We start from the raw sequence: 22,367 nt of genomic DNA on the forward strand, positions 1-22,367 counted from the left end.
ATTGACATGCAAACTTGCACCCTTGACCAATAGACCTTTTTCACGGCAGACATGTTGAATTGTCATAGTAGAAAGACAGGTGTATTCAAAACCATCAATGCTGGCTGCATTCCACTTAGGAGAGGCCCTGGTATGGTGCATGCTGACTCACTGACATAGCTTCCTGGGACACTTTATCAACAATCAATTTCAGCTGTGCTTTTCCTACTATGACAAGTCAAAATGTCTGCTGTGAAAAAGGTCAATAGCAAGCCATCCAGAGAGAGAAAGAAGCTAGCGTAGCATGTTAGCTGTGTTGGACCATCAACTTTTATTTAATTGCCGTGCAAAAATGCTCCACTAAAGAGACATACACACAACTCTTAGACAAAGACAAAACTTAACATCCTAATGTCTATGCTAAGTGCAGGAAACCCCATTTTAGTCACTGAATGGACACAAAAGGCATTTTCTGCATTATCATCACCAGAAATGATTGCCATATTGGCTCATTCATGTTGTTACGCTGCACGATGTCGTTGTGGATTCATCACAAATGTTTTAAGTGTGTTTTTCATGCTCATCGTGACTTTTTTTGAATTTTCACTTTCATCTCTTGTCATTCTCTTGTCTCCCCCTATTCTCCCTCTTAGCCTTTTCTTACTATCATCTTTTACCTTTCACCTCATCTCTTTCTCATCTGTTTACATAGTCTTCCCTCCCTTTACCGTCCTTTTATTTTCCCTTTGCACCTGAACTCTCTTTTCATTTCCTATTCTCTGCTCTCACTGAGCATATAAACAGGTTAACAGGTGCATATTGCCCATAGCCACCCTTTGTGTTGCAACAAAAAGGATTCCTATTCAACTTAATAGGAACAAATAAAAGGAAATATTTAGAAATAAGATTCAGGATTGCTACATAGAATTGATGAATGTAAGAATATAACTACTATAACTACAACTAAAATACATGGAAGTAACCCAGCAACATCACCGCATCACAAACCTCTGTATGAGTTATTTCAAGGTAACCTGTACACAATAAACCGTTTTAACAAAAACTACTATATTCAGAATGAAAAAAACACCCTTTATTATTGAATCACTGAAGAACGAAATCTGATACACCATGTTAGTGCTCCGTTATCAAATAGCCTGTTAAACAAAGGCTGACAGCAAACACACCAAATAGGCTGCTCTCAATCAACAAAGGCAATAAATATGAAACACTTCTAAAAATCATCCTCCAATGTTAAATCAAACATGTTTTTGAAAGAATATTCTATAACTTTTGTGCACAAAATAAACCACAGCTCTTATTTCCTGTCTGAAGGACTGAGAATGAATTTTGTTTTTCTTTCACAGCAGCCACACCATGTTGTTTACAAGTCATTATTTTACCTTCTTTCCTTTCTTCTTGCGATTGGCTGACTTCCCCGTAGCCTTCTCTTTAACCTCCTCGCTCATTTCAGCAGCTGTGTGTCCCTAACAGCTGTGTGTGTGTGTGTGTGTGTGCCCAAAAAAAAGCTCTTTTTTTCCTTTTAATCCAGCATGGATGAGCGGAGAAGAGTGGAGGGGCGGCCACTCTCAACGCGCACAGCGACCAACTCACTCAGCTGCTCACACCCACTTTCATACACACACACACACACATTTTGTCTGTGAGGAGAAGAAGCCAACAAGGCTGCCCGGCAGAAGCGATGGAGAGACACACATGCTCTCGCTCTCTCTTTATCTGATCTAACTCGCACACTTCACTTCTACCTGTCCGGAGCTCTGGTTTCCTCCCACAGACTCCACAAGTGAGAGCAGAGCAGCAACAAGCTACGGGGGCGCGGGTATTATAAGCAATCAATATCGGCAGTTGTTTGTGTGTGTGTGTGAGTGTTTTTCTTCAACAAGTTCAAACAGACAGATAAAGTGCTCGTATATCCATCTTTGCGAGGACCAATTTGAGTTTGTGAAGACAGACAGAGGTCTCTCTTCAAAGAGCTGTTTGTCCTGCAATCAAAATCTTACTTAAGATGCCAAAAGTAAAAGTACTCGTTATGCAGGATATCTCATTTCAGAATAATATTCAGAATATACTACATCACTAAGTCATAATTACTGATGCATTCATGTGTAAGGATGACATTTAGTAGGTAAAGGTGAGGCAAATGTTACAGTCCTTGAGTCAATTGGGTTTAGGTCAGGGTCAGAGATAGGGTTAGGCATTTAGTTGCGATGAAGGTTAGGTTGAGGTAATCGCAATATAAATCCCAATCAAATATATTTTTTTAAACGTCCAGCCATTTATTTCTTATTGGTCCTCTAATTTAATCACAGAGAGACATTTAGGCATAAAAGGGGGATGAGTTGACTTAAATGTTCCTGATAAATCACTGCAAACCCTCTCAGCCTGTGTCAAGAACGCTGTCAATCACACAGATCAGTAAAGAAGGCAGTGAGAGTGAGACACAAGAACATACAATGATTATTAATAAGACTAACATAAAAAGGAATAGTGAAAAATAAAGAGGAGTGATGGATTCCTGTTGGCCAAGCAGGATCAAAATGCCTCAACAGCCCCCCAATCACACCTCCCTCTGCCTCATCCTTATCAATAATGAACTAAGAGAGGATTAAACCCCTAGTGGGTGTGTGTGTGTGTGTGTGTGTGTGGGATTCAAGGGTTGTATTCAGGGCTATTCATTATTGTTACTCTCTATGGAGAAGGACAGACACACACGCATGCACGCACGCACGCACACGCTTTTAAAGTTTCATTGTGTTTGGACTAAAGAATCCAGTCTAATATGACATCTGGTGGCCAAGGATCGCAACGACAACAACAACCATCTGTAACATTAAAACCTATAAAAGGCACAATGAAATCCACGTTCTGACCAAATTACATACTAGACATTAATTGTACACAGAATGTATTACATACAAAATGTCATAATAAATTCATGTACTTTTCCATCTTGTAAAACTGTAAAAAGAAAATTGCACAAATCCACAATTTGGCTTTATTTATTATTTTACAGCTATGAGCATCTCCCTTATTTCCTTTGTGTATTTGATTGTGTTTTCTAGTCTACAGACTTACTTTTTCGAGTGTACTTAAAGGGGTGATTGAATGCAAAACCGATTTTACCTTGTCATAGTTGAATAATGAGTTTAGTGGGTAACTAGGACATACATAGAACCTCAAAATCCCATTGACACCTCTTTCCTCTGCAAATCTCACAATTTCAAACTGCCTCTGAAAACGGGCAAATCTTCATCTTTGTCACGCCCAAACATTTACATAGGCTACACCACTGACCTGAGGTCAGGTAGTCTTCTGAATAGGTCGCGCAGATCTCAGAAATTGTATACATTGTTCATCTGCTATTTTACCACTAAATTCACTTTTTATGCGAGAAATCAACTATGCAGAGGTCAAATATGGGCCGTTTTACGAAAATTGATGGCTAATTGCAAATTTTGTCTGACTGTGTGTCGGAGTTCAGCGGCCGGTGCTGCCTCTGTTGCTGCCTCGCTGCACGGCCTGCCTTCCTTCACAGACCCCGGCCTGCTGTGAGGTAGATGGAGCTCCGTCACGGCTGGCAGCCCAACGGCACTCCATACCCACGCAAAGTCACCGTTTTTTGGGCTAATGGCCTACCAAACGGCACTGCCCTGACAGAGCTCCAGGGCCTGCAGCTCCCCTCTTCCTGGTAAATGGCCGGTGTGTGTGAGTGAGAGCGCGGTCAGCGAGCTTGTTACGCCAGCAATCTCTTACCACAGGTTCCAGTTAATCTTATAATGGATATGTGTATTGAGTTATTTAAACAAACGACCGGGGAAAAAAACACCTATTGTCCGCGAGTCTCATTGATAGAGCCTGCGGCTGGATGGAGCTCTATCAATGAGAGCTAGCTAGCCTCCTCGTAGAATTTCTGCAAATGCATTAAATTGAAATCGGACACCATTGTTAGCTTTATAAGACCTTGGGGTAGATGTTATATAAGTGGCGTGACGAAATTCAAACTGTAAATATACTCGAATTACGCCAAAAATGAAGCTAACTAGCCGCGATCTGTACACATAGGATTGAAGGGACAGTTGCAGCTAACGAAACCCCTAATGTTCACAAAAATTCATTAAATTGCAATCGGACACCATAGTTAGCTTTATAAGACCTTGGGGTAGATGTTATATAAGTGGCGTGACGAAATTCAGTAAATATAGCTACTCTAGTTATGCCGGCAGCCAGCCAGCTCCACGGAGCTCCGCGAAGCCCCGAGTATTCCAGTAGTCCAGTACCCAGAGTAACGGTGACTTTCACCGGGTATGGAGGTTGCCGCTTTCTCGTCACTGTGTGGAGCTCCTAGCTAAAGTCCGACACGTCTTACCAAATTTGGAATTAGCCATACATTTTCGTAAAACGGCCCATATTTGAGCTTTATATAGTTGATTTCTCGCTTAAAAAAGTCTCAGAAGTGAATTTAATAACGAAATAGCCCGACAAACAATGTATAACTTTGCAGTGTCTGAAATATTAGACCTGCTGTCTCGTCTCCAATGTGTGTAGGAGACCTTAAGGAACAGTGTAAAATACCCTATATAATCATTCTATCACCCCTTTAAAAGTATTCTACCAATTTAGCAATGCACTTATTAGTAAAAAAAAAAAATAAATACAAAAAAAAAAATTATATATACACATATATTAAAATCAATGCAGCAGAACTAGAGATATCATCTTGTAGTCAAGGCATTCTCCTTCCTGTCAAAACCTAAGGGACTATGTTACCCACAATACAACTCTAACTGCAGACAGTTTGGTTGGACATTCCTGTGGAGGCTGTCCCCCCCACAGACTTTGATGTGTAATCAGGCATATTTCCCCTTTAATCTTGTTTCTTTCGAATAATCTTGTTGCCTGTTGAGTCGTGGCACAGCTGGGAACTTTCATTTTCCGGAAATGTGTCACTTTCTGGAAATAAATCTTTAACAATGACCTCATCCTGCACTGGTACTAGTAGGTGTGAGCATAAAATCAAAACCAATAAAGCCATCGCAGATTCTTTTAGTAATCCTGCCCTTCTGCCCCTCCTACCAAACCAAAACAGACTTTCTCCACTTAATATTCCATTGGTTTATGTGAGATGCTGCTTTAACGGGAATTATAACCATATCAAAGAAGTATTTCATGGTGCCTTTAAAGGTGCATCATTCAGTAGTTTTTATAGGCTACATTCATTATGCATACAACATAAAAGAGAAAAAAATAACAGTATATCATAAAAAAGGATATAATTTGGCCTAATATTTTTTTACTAATGTGTTCAATTTCAACAGACACAGTTCTGTCTTCTGTTCACATCCACCTCTCTCCCCTCTCTCTCTTTCCAGGCCTGTCTCTCTGATGTGTCTCCTCATCTCTCAGCCTCAATTCAATACGACAGCCTCACACACACACACACACACACACACACACACAAAATAATGTGCCTCCATAACGGTTACATCCATGCTCCCAGAGGTAACACAATACTTTTACAGCTAATATTCTCTTTTAGTCAGCCACTAAAGGCCTACTGGAAAAGGGAGTGGCTTTTTAACTGCATAACCGTAAAATTATAATAGAGCAAAGTGAACCGGTGGTTACAGGAGATATGGCTTTGGTAAGCGCCCGTGGGTTGCTAATGGGATCAAAACATTCAGCTCAGCAGTGAGATATACTGTACTACAAGTATTTAAATCATCATGGAAATTTTTTAGATATGGGAAAGAAAGAGATCACCATTGCCTTTCAGTTTTGGTTCATGTAACTTCACAGAGTGAGAGAGGAGACAGATGGGAAGGATCAGAGACGAGAGAGACTGTAAAGAAAAAGGTCTATATTTAGCGACATGTTTATACGGTGAGATGTGCATGTTACATTCCTCATCGCGGCGACAGCCATCACGTGCAAGTTTGCAGCAGACAAAACAGTAATGTTCTTGGCTGGTTTTTGTCATAGAGGGTGTGAACTTTGACCACAGAAGCATTTCATAGATGACTGCTTGTGTGTGTGTGTGTGTGTGTGTGTGTGTGTGTGTGTGTGTGTGTGTGTGTGTGTGTCACAGTAAGTGGCTATAACTCGTATGGCGAGCAGACACAAGGTTCGTTCACGAGTGACTGGAGATTTATCCTGAAAATAATCAGAAATTCCAATTCCAATATCATTTCATTATAAAATTCATAATAAAAACTGACCGGTGCGATCTGAAAACGTTCACTTTATAAACAGCAAAAAATAAAAATAAAAAAAAATAATACAAAGTCGAGCTTTTTGAAAGTCTTCAAATACATTTTTTTGTCAGCTATAATAAGTACTAGACACACTTTGTCTCCTACTTCACGGAAAGAGTTTCCACATCATAGCTGCATACTGGACCACAATTGGTTTCCAAACCAGTTGCGAAAACCCTGCTTGTACGACCACATATTAAATTCAGATTAAACTGCACAGTGAAGCTCACACATTCAAGTGAAGCAACACTTTTATTGCATTGAGCGGGACTTTAAAATGTGCTTAACTGGAACTGATAAACTTACAGTCACACTTTTACTTTTATGCATGGCATGTGCCAAATCCACAAGGTCATCATGTTTATAGCCCTCTTGCATTATAATAAAGTCATCTTACTTGCCTGGGGAGGTTTTGAGTTGAAACCAAAATGTTTTACGGGACCAAATACACTCTACAGTACGTGCATCCAATGGGATTGTGTCTGCTTGTCTTAGAGGGTGTTATCAACACCAAACACTCCCTTATAACTGCTAGTAAAAGACAAACTCTGATAAAAGGACAAAGGCAGAGGCACTAGCCGGGTTTGTCAAGCTAGCTTTGATGGATAATTTGTTTCTGTGTTTCGACGCGGCGCTGATCTGCAGACATTTACTCAGTGTTTGCGTGAATACTGTGTCTGTGTGTGTGTGTGTGTGCGCGCGTGTGTGTGGTTCTGCACTGAGGCCTGTGATTTGTGCGCGAGTGTTTTTTCCGGAAACTAGCCGTGGGTTTGCAGTGACAAAGATGCCGATGTGAGCTAATGAGCTGCTGCGGGAAGACCAGACTTGAACTCTTGTTGTACTGTAAATCACCATTCTGTGATGTTCTATGCATTCCAGTACAACAGTATTTTGAAACTGTGATCAAATGTATGGTCTGCGCACTCTATGGTCAGTGCCACATGTCTTTTTGATCATCCGGTACATCCCGTTTCCCAAAATGCCTTCTGGTGAACCCTGGTGTTGTTGGTGCACGTAGATTGTGAAATCCACTATACCAATAAAGAAAGCAGTAGTTAATAGCACAATAACAACAGTTTTTTTTAAATAGAAAGAGCTGCTCGTCACACTTAAAAATACAAATACTGTGGCAGTTCGAGGGTTAGATTTGCAGGTTTCTAACAGTTTATAAAAGACACGAATGAATGCAAAATGGAAACCAGAGTAAACAGTTTGAAAACAGTTTACTCTGGTTTCCTGACATCTAAGAATTCAACCAAAACCACAACCTGATAGGATCAGTGTTTAATGTAAAAGGATACCAGGAAAAAAATCTACTTGCGTCATGTATCTGTCTTTCCCGTTTTTCTTTTTCTTCCCTTCTCTCATCCATCACCTTTGTTCCTGTCATCTTGCCACTTCACCTCTCCTCCTCCCTCCCTCTCCTTCTCTCAAAGAGAATTGCAGCTTCACAGTTCAAACTTCAACGTCCAAATATGTGCCCGTATTCAACTGTATCACGTGCAAACTATTAGTGATACTCTCTGCATAATATTAATGATATCTTTGGATAGATTATGGATAATGACCAGCCAGGAGGAAATGAGTCTGAAGTGCCATGATGGCAACAGACGAATCCCCATGGAAACAACTAAAATGTGGCATGATTTCGCCATGACAACCACATAAGCTGTGAGAATTGTGTTGGGTGAACCAATCAGAGCTTCGGAAATAAATAATATCACAATCAATCAGGGGTGGAAAGTAACTAAGTACATTTACTCAAGTACTGTACAATGTTGAGGTACTTCTACTTTACTTGAGTATACTTTACTTTTACTTCACTACATATTGTTTGATCGTTTTACTCCAATACACTATATTTCTTTGATAACTTTAGTTACTTTGCAGATTCAGATTAATAATACAAAATACAATCAACAAATAAATGATGATATTATCATATCAATAAGACGTTACTAGTCCCCAGAGGGGGATTCACAAGCTACCCATCAGTATATAAAGTGATATACAGTTGTGTTCAGAATAATAGCAGTGTGTTTATAAAAAGTGAATAATGCTCAAAATCCTTAGAATAGCTTTTAATTCCATAATATCAATGCATTGGGAACACTGCACATTCAATTCCAAATCAAAACATGACCAAAATAGATCAAGTTTGTGTTCTACCTTTACAGAAAGTGAAGAAAAAGGAATATTAGGCGGTGCATTTTTCTTTACGAACTCAAACATTTACTGTATAAACTGAAAAATGTCTTAAGGGTTTGCTTTACTTTGAATCACTGCACTAATATTTATTTGTATAACCATTATTTCTGAGAACTGCTTCACATCTGTGTTGCATGGAGTCGACCAACTTCTGGCACCTGTGAACAGGTATTCCAGCCCAGGACGATTGAACTACATTCCACAATTCCTCTGCATTACTGGGTTTTGCCTCAGAAACAGCATTTTCGATGTCACCCCACAAGTTTTCTATGGGATTGAGGTCTGGGGATGGGGCTGGCCACTCCATAACGTCAATCTTTGCTCGCTTACTGGTGTGTTTTGGGTCACTGTCTTGTTGAAAGACCCATTTCAAAGGCATTTCCTCTTCAGCATAAGGCAACATGACGTCTTCAAGTATTTTGATGTATTGAAACTGATCTATGATCCCTGGTACACGACAAATAGGCCCAACGCCACAGTATGAGAAACATCCCCATAACATGATTTTTGCACCACCATGCTTTACTGTCTTCACAGTGTAATGTGGCTTGAATTCAGTGCATGGGGGTCGTCGGACAAACTGTCTGCGGCCCCTAGACCCAAAAATAACAATTTTGCTCTCATCAGTCCACAGAATGTTGCCCCATTTCTCCTTTGGCCAGTCAATGTGTCCTTTGGCAAATTTCAACCTATTCAGTACATGTCTTTTTTTCAGCAATGGGACTTTGCGGGGGCTTCTAGCTGATGGCTTTGCTTCACATAGCCTTCTTCTGATCGTAACAGTACTCACAGGTAACATAAGTCTTTGACTGTCCTGGGGCTGATCATTGGTTGAGCCTTTGCCATTTTGGCTATTCTTCGATCCATTCGAATGGTAGTTGACCGTTTTTTTCCCACGTCGTTCAGGCTTTGGATTTTCAAGGCATTTGAAATCATTTTGGCTGAGCAGCCTATCATTTTCTGCACTTCTTTATACGTTTCCCCCTCTCCAATCAACTTTTTAATCAAAGTCCGCTGTTCCTCAGGGCAATGTCTGGAACGACCCATTTTGCTGAGTATTTCAGTGTGAAATGCATAATAACCAGCATGCACAACATTTGCTTTCTTCCTTCCTTAAATATGGGCAATAATTGACACCTGTTTCTTCACAGACTCAATCACCTCACTAATTGAACACAACACTGCTATTATTTTGAACATGCCCCTTTCAATTACAGATTCAATTACACAGAATGAGCAGCATGCATGTCATGACTGTTGGTTTTCTATGACTCTACAACACTTACTAGTAAATTATTTGCCATGTAGAAATATCACTTCTACCAAAAAACTTGATTTATGAGGTTAGTGATGTTGGACTGCTATTATTTTAAACACAACTGTATATGAACTAAAAAAAAACGTATGCTTATCTATAACCCAAAACTAAACAATCTTGTGATTCTACAGAAAGAGAGGCCTGTTGAAAATGATACAGGTACAGTAACATCACTAACTACATGAACAGGATGGCATGAACCTCTGCAATGCATATAGATATTGAGCATTCAAATTCGGGAGAAAATTAGGACAGAAATCAGCAAAAATAAAGTTAAAGAATAAACATGTCCGTACTTTTTCAAAGGTTTCAACCTAGGAAAAAAACTATGAGTGGTGTTTTATCCATTTTAACTGACCAATCAGACGGTTGGTTTTCTGCAACACTGCAGATTTACAAGTTAAGTGTCAGATGAAAAGGTTAACTAGTCCTCGTAAAGTCAAAGAGGCTAATTTACACAGAAGAGAAGGAATTTCCCACACACACACACACACACACACACACACACAATTGAGAAAGAGCAGACACACAAACACCAGTCACAAAGAGATGGACTTTCCAACCTCGCTTGATTTACAATCCGTCTTTGTCTCTCTGGACCGGCGCACTCACACAATGCTAATGGCAGTAAAAAGGACACGGTTCCACGCCTAAAATGGTCTCATCGCCAACCGCAGTGAGCCACACGGTGACAGGAGCAGAGCTGGAAAGTTGGAACCTGACTCACTTTCTACCACCGAGCTGCCTTCCCTGCCCCTGACACTCTGACAGCTGCAACATCTGGAGTGTTTTGCAGCCTCTTCTGCAACTACTACAGAAATGAATGATGCTTTGATGAGGTTTTTGAGGCCTAGTGACATCAGTTTATTCAACAGCTTTTGGAGCCACTGGGGCCTGGATTAACTGGTGTTTAATTTGGCACTTTCAAATCATCAGATGAACATGAAATGTTGTGTTAATCTGTTAACGCGGGGTACCTAAAATGTCAGATATGAACCTTGTTTTCCTAATGAGAAGAGGTCACATATACACAGAATGTAACACTGTCCTTGCAGCATGTAGTTTTCACACCAAACTAAACTTATTGAGTCTGACAAAAGACCTAATAAGACTAAGACCCAATAGCCTAATTCTTTTTTTAAAAGCCATGGAATTATGTTTTTTAAAGTTGAACAATTAATGTTGGAGTAAAACTAAATATATCATAGTACATATCATTGACATTTAAATTATTTCAAATATTACATTAACAGAACAAATAAACTTGAACTGAGAAAGTTGCCAGATAAAAAAAAAGTGTAAAAATGTCATTTTGCACGACATATGAGCTAATATCGTCCTGCTGATGCAACAATTACAAACAATTCCTGCGTCTCTTTGCACCCTAATATAATAAGAAAAAATAAACAGTAAAGGTAGAAAAACAGCAATAAACAATTTTTTTTTATTCCTCTACATTTATTACCCTTTTACTTTTTTTTTTACTTTCACTTCCTTTTTATGACATGCAGTTCTATACTAATCTAATCAGTAGTATACAAAGTATCTAATATTGTCTCCACATTGAAGAGCTACAACATTAAAATCCTCTTACATAAAATAGAATATCATTCTCTAACACTTCTGAATAATGAGACTTTAGGTACTAGTAATTTGCTGATAATACTTCTGTGCTTCAGGACTTTAATTTAAAGTAGAGTATACATTAAGCTGTTTCTACTGTTCCTCAAGTAAAAGCTCAGAGTACTTCTTCCATCACTGCAGACCGGTTCCTGGACGGTAACCCGCATTAACCAAGCCATTCATCGCGACCTACGGTCAGCGTTCACGTTGACCCATTCATAAAGATATAACAGAAGCATACAGCATTCACTCCTACACTGAATAACACCCTGGTGTCAGTTGGTGCTGTGACCCCATAATTCTCAGTCATTACTGCTTACACACTGGTACTCATTCATTCATTCATTCATTCATTCTTTCAATGTGCAGATGTTCTTTTGTCATTCACGGTGCTGCTAACCCACCGTGCCATCTCCACCTAATATAGAAATAAAAGTATTCTAGACTAGGATGCCTCTTTTTGAAAGCAGAGCCTGCTCTTTCAAAAGTATCTCAAATATAAAGTTTCATTTCTAAAGTGTTGCTGCAACATCATTTGATACTCTTGAGAGAAACATTTCCTTTAAACCTTTCACAATTGAAGCACTGTGTCACTTTTTAGGCATCTAAATTGCACCATCATATCCAAACCATATCTGGTGATGATATACCTGGCACTTTGCCTGTACTAACATGATTATTGTTTCTATATCTTATTGTCTTTCTGACCTTTGGTATCATAAATTCAAAATACGGTTCAGATGTTTAGCTATAACACACACCTTAGGGTAAGGCATATCTGTTTTATGCACGCATTACAGCATATGTTATTATTTATAAGGGAGTAAAATTACAAGTTTAAGCAGAATGCAGTTGTGTGCCTTTTTAAATTAACAGAACTGTTTGGTTAATGTATTAAAACATTTGTTTGGAATGAAAACCTTACCTATTTTGTCAATTAGTATATTAAAATGTTTGCTTAACAGCTAAAGTTGGGCTTTTGTGCAGCCAACAAATGGAATAAAAAAACGAGTTAATCATTAGTTAGATTTTTACTGGCATTTTTATAACATATCCATATTTTCATTGACGCCTGTAAAATAAAAAATAATGTATCGTAATGGTGACTGTTACAGACGTAGTTCTGAAGTTTGCCATTTATATAAAAATGATTCATAAAGTGTCTAGTCATCACTAATAATCTTAAATCGAATCTGGTTAAGGCAAGGATTTGTTAAAGCCTCTTGGTTTGAATATGCCATCCCATGTAGGCTTTTCAAAATGCTTCAGTCAACAGTCCAACATCCTGTTAAAAGTCAATGTTGCTGGAAATCTGTCCAAAGCGGAGGGGGAGCAGACACATCTGCCAGAGCAAATAAAACATGAGCTCGCAGATTCGCCTGGTTCTCTGCCACAGTGGTCCATAGATCAGATGCTGAGAGTATTTGTAGAAATGTCGACTTCCCACTCCCACATTTTGCACTGGAACGTGTAAAAATCAAACATCTCCAAGAAATTAGGTTTATGGACAAAACAAATGTGTTCATAATATAACAACTGATCGTAGTGACTACAGCATTATTAAACTTATGTTTAGGCAACAAAAGCACTTTAGTTACGGTTAGGTAAAGATGGTTTTGGCTTAATACAGAAAAAAGTCTGCAGTGACTTGAAGTACAACGTGTTTAATGTTTAACCAAAACCAGGATCTTTAACAATAACCAACGTTCTTTTGCTGCCTAGGCCGAACCACAGGCAAGACTCAGTCAGGATGCAAACCTCGGCCTCCGGTGTCAAAGTCCGGCGCTTTCTATGAATGTCGCTTAATTTACTTTAGAAAAACATTGTCTCTGAACATAATTCAGGCAGCGATTACATTTTTCATCACAATGCTATTGAGAAACCAATTCAGTAATATAAAAAAGTAATTTCTAGGAGACAGGGGTGCTTTAAAATACACATATTGCATGAGTGCAAACTAGGGGTGTAAATCACAAGTGTCACAATATGGTATTGTATTGATTTTTTTGGACAACGATGCTATATTTGCTAACATCTTAGTCTGTCACGAAACAATTTCGATTTGATTCAATTAGGGTGCCTGTGATCAATATGAGACGATATCATGTGCCTATTTAACATAGTCACATTTATAGCAACTAAAAAAAAAGCAACTCAAATTAAAAACAAACTATTCATTTTTAATAAAAAGAATAAATATAAAGTGTGAATCTAAAATAAAGGGGCATCTGAAAGATGATATGTATTGATATTTTCACTTTGCACCGATATGTGATCGTGGATCATTGAATCCATTTATGGTTATGTTCAGCTGTACGGCTTTTCTTGGTTCGATCCTTTAGTAAATAAAGATAAAGGCAATTTGTTTAAACGTTAAGTTAAGGGCTGCAAATCTTGAGTAAATAGAGACTTCTTTACTTGCATCTGTGTGTCCTTTTCAATAGCTACCATTCAGTTATCACAGGCTCTGGTCTGTCTCGCCACAGCCTTCTGTGTATCTGGCTCAGCTAGTCACAGACCAGCACACGCACACGCACACACAGTAGTGCACATGCGCACACACACGCTAACAGACAGTAGAAATACATGCTAATGCTACTATCCTTTGAGAAACAGTTTCTCTGCCTCACTTGACACACCTCAGTATGATATACAGTTATAACTGCTGTCTGCTCTGTGTCTATCAAATAACAGCATCTTCCTCTCCGCAAACAAACGCTAAACGCAGTGACTTGACATTACCTCACCACAACTGAGGTCATGTTTACTCATTCCATTACAATCCCCTGCACTGAGCCAGAGAGCCAGTGTGGATGAATCAGTAAGCTCGCTCCCTCCATGCAGAGCTGAGTCAGCTGAACTAGACCCTTCCCATTACAATGAGAGGGACTATGGAAAGGCTCATGTAGTATAAATTAATACAAAAACTGGAATGATTATGCCGACTAGGCTAACCTTTTGTTTTCTCGTGACCTTATTGTAGTTATTAATCATTGTTTTACAAAACTCACTGTGTGCACACATGGGTGTTTTGACAAGTTTAGCTGTAGAGATGCCCCTCATTAATGATTAAAATGACAGAAAATAATGAAAAATGGTCGCCACAATTTCCCAGAACTGATTTGAAAATTGTTTTATCTGACTAATAATCCAAAAGCCAAAGATATTACATTTACAACAGAAATACATGTGAGAAGCTTGAACCAGCAAATGCTTGGCATCTTATATTTTCATTTTTGGCATTTGGCATTTTGTTCAATGAAAATTTACTGAAAAGGTTAAATAAAGTTCTGCAAGCTAACAAGCCTTCTAATGGTCAGCAAGCTAGCGAGCTTGTTAGCTTAGCTCGGTTGTTAACGGGAAAATAAGTTCAAACTGTTTATTGAAAAGACACATTTGTCCCATCAATCCCTGTCTCATAGCTTCAACTTTCAACTTTAGTTTGTCCCCCGGAGGGCAATTGGCTTTACAGCAAGGCATACAATACATGAAAACAACATAGACATACAATACAGAAGGAGATTGGGGGGGGCTGAATACCAGTGGGCTAGAACAGTGGTTCCCAACCTTTTTTCCTTGGTGCCCCCCCTACTTATGTCTAAGAAAAGCTGAGCCCCCCCCTCCGAAACCGAAGTTGAGGTAACTCTCGAGATAGCCTTAGTTTCTTTTTTGATAGAGAGCAGTTATCAGCACTTTTACGTTTCTCTGCTATGTTTCATTCATAAAATAGTGATGCCGTGGCGGCAGGAAAAACGAGGATGATAGCAGCTAGCAGCTGACCTGATGACAGCAAGGGTCCCAGGTTAAGAGGTCCCGGAGGTTTGGCCTACTAAGTAGCCTGCCTACAATTTTAAGCGAGAACAAAAATATTGAGTTTTTATACAGACTTTTGTATACATTATATATTCTAGTGTATTATCATAATTTGTTTAACATATAACATCAAACTCGATAAAGACTTGCGCACCCCCGGTGATCTTTGCCGCCCCCCTGAGGGGTCCCCCAACCCCAGGTTGGGAACCACTGGGCTAGAAGACCAACAATAGTCACTAGTGACTGACTTTCACATTTTCCAGTGAAGAAAGCACAGCATCAATATTATATTTTTTAAAAACTCAGCAGAATGACTAAACGTACAAATACCCCCAATAAAGTGCAGTGACCAGGCATGTTGAATAAATGATCATTATCACTGCCATCATAACACAATTGTCCACATCAGCGGCATAGACATCATCATCAACATGAACCACATCATATAATTGACTAAAGTACACCCTTTACCAAGTGAGTTAGGACTCACTCCCTCCTCCCATGGCCTGTGTTCAGAAGTGAAATGGCTGTGGGGATGAAGTAGTAATTGTACCTGTTATCTTAACAGCAGGGAATCTGAACCTAGAGCCAGAAGGCAAAATCGGTGGGTGGGCGTTGTCGGACAGGATAGCTTCAGCCTTCCTCCCTACTTGTCTGTTGAACAAATCAGATTAGCATACTCTGCTGTTCCCCCGACATGTTGCTGCTCACTTTCACTATCCTGGAGAGTGCATTTTTGGCCTTGATGCCGAGGTTCCCGTACCAACAGATTAAAGAAAACGTTGAATCACTTCAAATGTGATGATCTGATCTTTGTCTTGAAACATGATAGTAAGCCAAATATTTTTGGGTTTTGGACTGTTGGTTGGACAAAACAAGACATTTGAAGACTTCACCTTGGACTCTTAATGAAAAGTTTTTCATTTCTTTCTGACATTTTATGGACAAAACAATTACAAGATTAATCAAGAAAACAACCAAATGTTGATTGCGAGATGAGATGGTAACACTATCTGGCTTCTGTACTGTCGTCGTGGCTGGTGGCTACTGGCAACACAACAGCAACGAGCCAAACCATGAACATTAACATGACGCCAACAAATAAGACACTGAATATGTGTTTTGACAGTGAGGACCACTTCTGATCAGATGCAACCCTAAAGGCGCACACACACACAGACACTATTTATAGTTATTAGAATTTGCACTGTATTGACACAAAGAAAATTAATATAAAAATGTATGTCTTCCAAACTCTTTGGAAACCCTGTGCCTTTTTGTACAAGCACACACAGCTCTGCAGGCTCCAGGTGTAATTTTTGTAATTTGCTTTTGACCAGGAAGTAGGTGGGGTCTCGCTGCGTTTGCTCTGCCACAATAAACCTTCTACACAGCGTCATGACACCAGCAACAGGCAGTTATTACTACCACCACCTTGAAACCTTCCTTCCATTTCCCAATCCCAATCTGTGGTCAAACATTAATGGACAGATGGGCGGAAGCACAGACAGATAAGCGCACAGATACACACAGATCAACAGACTGTATGGCTAAAAGAAATCACCATACACACATCTATTATCTAAAAGAAGGCACGAGTTCAGGCAACAGTAAATTATCCACATATTTCAGCGTTACAAAAACATTCATCAGTGTAGTAAGTATTTTAAAATATACTTTATGACTGTAAAATTTATAAAATGTTATTGACATTGACAAATTGTCTTTATTCATTCATAGGTGTGTTTTGGGCGTAACATGCAATAAACCAATCAGAGTGTCATCTACCATTCCCTTTAAAAGCCAGGCGTGTTTGGACCTTGGCGCATTGCTATTATGATGGCGGATTTGCACCGTAATATTTTTATTTGTAATCTTTTGCATGTCTGTGTGCTGCTGCGTGTCCCTGTGTGTGTGTGTGTGTAACAAGCATAGTGTGTGCACGCTGTGCATTAGCCTAGGCACACTTTACTAATGCTTTTACTTTACTAATTTTGTTGGTGAATGGCGCGATCACTTCCCACTGCCTCAAGATAGCAATACGCCAATAGTTCACCTGAACACACCTCCCTGTAAGACCAGCACACCCTGGGAGCAAAGATGGGCGCAGGTGCATTTGCTATTTAAACGGCATGGGCGCTGGACGGTCTTAAAAAAGCAAAGACACTTGCGTCGGGCTTTGCGCTGTGCTGCGCCGGGTGCAAGAGAGGGCCCTAGGTCTACAACTGCAATTTTTTACTTGTTGACAACCCCTAAATGCTGGCAAGAGGTTGTTTGAACCTTGCCATGCATTTCCCAGTTTGATTTCACCATTTCCACTCGGCTCCAAGACGATTGCCCTCATGAAGTCATCACCCACCACATTATATTTGCAAATCAACTCTGTTTCGAGAATTTACTTCACTGACACTGGAGAAATGACAAAAACTATTCATGAGATATTAAAAATTAGAAAATTGGCAACAATCTTCTGAGGTTGCTACTTGATTTATGTCTGCCAATGCACATATTTTTTCCTTGTATAACAAAACACAGTCCATAAAGGTATTATATAACTACCAAAGTTGTACATAAACATCGCTATATTGTTTATACATTATGGGATTAGTATAGTGTGTGACTGGCTTGTATGAGCAGTTTTCTTCTCTAGAATATCGTTTGTTGAGCTCCAAGTACATTGTGTGTGTGTGTGTGTGTGTGTATATATATATAGATAGAAGTTAAAGTTATTCATCTATACAATCATGGAGATCACAGCTCTCCGTACCTCATAACACGCCAATTACAAAACACAAGATACAAAATACTTGGGAAGATGTAGCCAACTGCTCTATGACTTTAACTAGCCTATGGTATGTTTTGAGTGATGATTAGCCTAAACTACAAGTGGTTCTGCTGATCTGGTCAATTAATGTAGAACATCTGACATTTTTAACAAATGTTGTGGGTAATGATTCAAGTTTGGGGTAAAGGTAAGCCAAGAAAAGAAGAGAGAAAAAGTAGCACAACTGAAGGAAAGACAACTGAGCAAACAGACAGACACTTTGATATTTGCAGACTGGTTGTGACCTGTCATTGATTATACTGATAACAGGCCTGCTCGTTTATTCTTCCTGCTGTAAAACTCTTCTAAAAGTTTTCCATTGGGTCAAGGATGGATGGTCTAGGGCTTCTTTATACGGTCTGACGAATTATGTTGAATAGTTGCAGACTAGGGCTGGGTAGTCTATATATCGACGACGTTTCATTTTGGGATTGTTCAGGTGCCGCCGGAAATTCTGCCAGATGTCCCTCATATGGCCGGATGTCCGTCACCTTCTGCTTTCTGTGTGTTGGCATTTTAAACTCTGGTCGATTTCTGAGGACTATGGTTAACTGCTCCTCAGATCTCTGCAGGGTAAATCCAGACAGCTAGCTAGACTATCTGTCCAATCTGAGTTTTCTGTTGCACGACTAAAACAACTTTTGAACGTACACGTTTCACCAAAACAAGTTCTTTCCCAAAGGGTATTTTGCAGAGGCACCTTTGCTCCGTCCGGCGCTTAGCGCCGCCCAAGGCGATTGGTTTAAACAAATGCCAATAAACCAGAGCACGTTTTTCTCCCATCCCGAAATGCTGTGTGGACTCGCCAGACCCTCCTCCACAGTGCTGCGGAGGAAGGTCTGGCAATGCGAGCCTAAGGGCTGGGACGATATGCTTTTGTCCCGATTCGATTCTTTCACGATACATGGGTGCTGATTCGATTTTTACTGCGATTTTCATTTTACATTGCCATTCGATAGTATTGAGTATTGCAATTTTCTTTTCCTTCTTAAACAAAAACAAAAGTTGAATAATACACTTCTAGAGACAATATATCATGAGACATTTCTAAAACTAATTGTTTTCTAAGAAGAATGCAGATCACAGTCAGTCAGTCTGACATTTATTTAATCTGTAAAGATGAAAGAACAAAACATGGACTTTCTGCATTTTCTGCTTTTGTTTAGCTGGAAATGGATATGATGTAGTCGCCGACGGCAGCAGCATATAAACACAAAATATTTAGGTCAATCATTGGTTTAAAAAGAAGATAAAAATCACGATTCTAGGTAATAGAATCGATTCTAAAACCATCACAAAAAAAATCACCATACGATTTCAACTTTTTTCCCCACCCCTAATATATAATTAAAACGATATAAAATTGTCTATCGTATATATATTTTTTCTATAGCATTTCTATCACGTTGTTGAAAAAACAGCGGTGAACCTGCGTTACGGCAATATTCACGGCATTTGAACGACGGTTTACATTCTGACGCTTGCACGTTATTATAAATGAGAAAATACTCAGTACTTTCTATTTGTCAAGTATTTAATTCACACAAAAGTATACAAGGATAGGCTTTACCATGTGGTTATTTCATACAGACTATTGAATTACCAGAAAACATGCTATATCATGATATATATCATTATCCAGATATGAAATGATATCGGGATAGAAGATTTTGCCCATATCGCCCAGCCCTATTGCAGACAGTGACATTGGTCACCTGAAATGCCGTACTGATACACAGTACAGCGCACCCGAAGAAACCAATCACAATTTCCCAGAGCCTGAGGATCACACGGATCACACAACTGATGCAATTTCCAACAGTCTGCCATACAGCAATGAATGGAAATCAATGGCTGCCTGGGACTATAGTTAAAACATGTCCACCAGATAAAACCTCAAAGATACTCAATTGGCAATAATAGCAGTTAAGAAAACCAGGAAATATTCATGTTTGAGACACTCAAACATTTTAATGTTTGTAATTTTCTGTAAAAAAAAATTCAATTTAATTGGCCTAATTGTTGCAGATAAAATTAATTAAATTAAAATTAATTAAAAAACAACTCATCTTAACTAAGCTCTGAATGCCGGACACCAGTATTGATGGGACTGTATGCAGACTTAATGGATAATTCAACTCATGTTTCAACATACTGTACATATAGAAATGACTGGAAATCAATGGCTGCTTTGAACCAGTGGCGATATAATCTATGGCTGCACGATTTGAGGAAAACGTCTCATTGCGACTATTTTGACTGATATCGCGATTGTGATATGATTCACGATATAGGAGAGGAGGATCATTTTTGTATCATTATTCTCACATTTTCATTGAAAAATATTAAAATAAAACAATTAAAATTATTACTGTCATCCATACCAAGCAAAAATGTTTGTCTTTAGTCCGTGGGATAGGATTTGTAGACCCGGATGTCTCTGCAGCACCACACTGCTTAATTTAGAATGGTTTGACACATATTTTGCCTTTAACAAATATTGCGCCCCCCCCCCTGTAATTTGGATATTGCACTACTCCATATTGCCATTTCGATAAAATTGCGATTAACTGTGCAGCCCTAATAAACATAAAAATGGAATGCTTTGCAACAAATGATCTGCACACGTGATAGCCACTATAGGTTTTATAATCACACACTGATATGGTCCTTAAAGGCAATCCTCCAGTTAATATAGCTAGTCTACAACTTTTTAAGAGTAAACCAAGTTTCTCTGGGTAATTGGTATTACCATGGTAGTAAGACAGACATGCCCAGAGTCACTTCATGCAGTAATTTCACCAAGTGAAAGTAAAAACTCCCGTTGACTTGAATGAATCACAAACTAACGTTATAACTGAGTAAAACGTTACTCAAAACACACCCAGCCTTCCGTAACAGCTAGAGGAAGTCACTATTTGCATGCCAAAGTAAATGGCCAATATAGCTTTAGTTGTAATAATACAGGCTACTTTGCTGATACATTTTCCCTGCAGAGGAAAATAAAACTACAAGTCAGGAACTTGGAGGTATAACGCGCTTGTATTTCACAAACTCAACCAACGACAACAAACCAAACTGGGAGATTAATATGCTACTGACATTTAGCGGGAACATGTAGACCATTTAAGTTATTTTTAGCAGCAGCACGAGTAAAATAAGTCCGCTTACCTGCTCCTCGCGGTCACCTGTGGCGGAAGAAGCCATGTTGAAGAAGCTGCTCCGGTTCACAGGTAACGTTAAGATCCCAGCAGTTGAGAAGGAACCAGCCAAATCCTCGCAACGAATGTAAAATAATATAAACGCATAAGAAAAAGTGGCATTTGAGTGCAGCTTCACTTTCTGGCTAGCTCGAGCCTTTCACGGTCCCGAAAAAGAACCGGGAGAGAGCGGTGAGAGCGTCGGTTCGTCCCGGTGGAAACTCCAGGTGGAGCGGATCAGAATCCAGCTGCAGCCCGGAGAGACTCCCTGAGAAACCAGCGAGGAAACCCGACACAAGGTGGCAGCATTACCTTGTTCTTCATTACTGTATTTTACAAAGACTGTATGACTAGCATATACCCAGTGGGGAATGTAACTTGTAGGCCTAGTAGCCTATAAGCATATTGTGAGAAACAAAGGGGTGAATCTCCCACAAATTGCAACAGATAATCTGACAAATGTTTATTACTCATTAAAAGTGTCCTCTATAACAAAACAGTCCATTCAGGATCCATTCAAAGTATTGAAAAATATGGAAATCGGTGATGCCACAATTTCCCATTGCAGCCCATGTTAAGGGGAGACACTGCAGGTGAATAGGAAAATTGGTGATAGGCATATCTGTTAGTTAAAACATTCCCCCTATTCACTTGTAGTGTCTCCACTTAACATGGGCAGCGATGGTAAATTGTGGCATCACCGATTACAGTAATACCTTCCACCACTTGGACTATTTCTATGTTATAGAAGAGACTTTGAGACCAAATCAGTTGAAAGGGTTTATGTTGCAATTTGTGTCGGGTCATGTTGCACAATGCCTGTACTATAATGAGATTTACTCAAGTGCTATACTGCTCTACAATTTTGAGGTAGACTAGTTGTACCGATATTTCAATTTCACTAACCCAATTAATGCTATTAATAGTTGTATGCATATAATAGTATAACACTGACAGTAGCCACTCTGCATTATAAGTAGTTCTTCTAGCATTCTTTTAATACTTTAAGTATGCCTACATTATTTTTGCCAATACTTCTGTATCTTTACTTAGGCCAAGTAGAAACTTGAATGCATGACTTTTGTAATGGAGTATTTGCACTTCCACCACTGATTCTACAGAATCAAGGT

At 39.2% G+C, this 22,367-nt stretch overlaps 1 protein-coding gene across 18 annotated transcripts in view; it reads right to left on the minus strand.

The window, feature by feature from the left end:
* The window catches only part of LOC144535881 (ankyrin-3-like), a 178,456-nt gene extending 156,935 nt beyond the window's left edge, over nucleotides 1–21,521 (minus strand). For 17 of the 18 annotated variants that reach the window (XM_078278649.1, XM_078278655.1, XM_078278646.1 and 14 more), the window contains exon 1: nucleotides 1,383–1,463. In XM_078278649.1, coding sequence (XP_078134775.1) covers nucleotides 1,383–1,448 — 66 coding nt within the window. In that variant the 5' untranslated portion in view covers nucleotides 1,449–1,463. Of the gene's footprint in view, nucleotides 1–1,382; nucleotides 1,464–21,208 lie in introns of those variants that run through there. The other variant, XM_078278637.1, reaches the window with a different exon arrangement.
* Between the last annotated feature and the right edge of the window lie 846 nt (nucleotides 21,522–22,367).

This window comes from Sander vitreus, chromosome 21 (assembly GCF_031162955.1).
Source record: "Sander vitreus isolate 19-12246 chromosome 21, sanVit1, whole genome shotgun sequence".
Classification (NCBI taxonomy): Eukaryota; Metazoa; Chordata; class Actinopteri; order Perciformes; family Percidae; genus Sander; species Sander vitreus.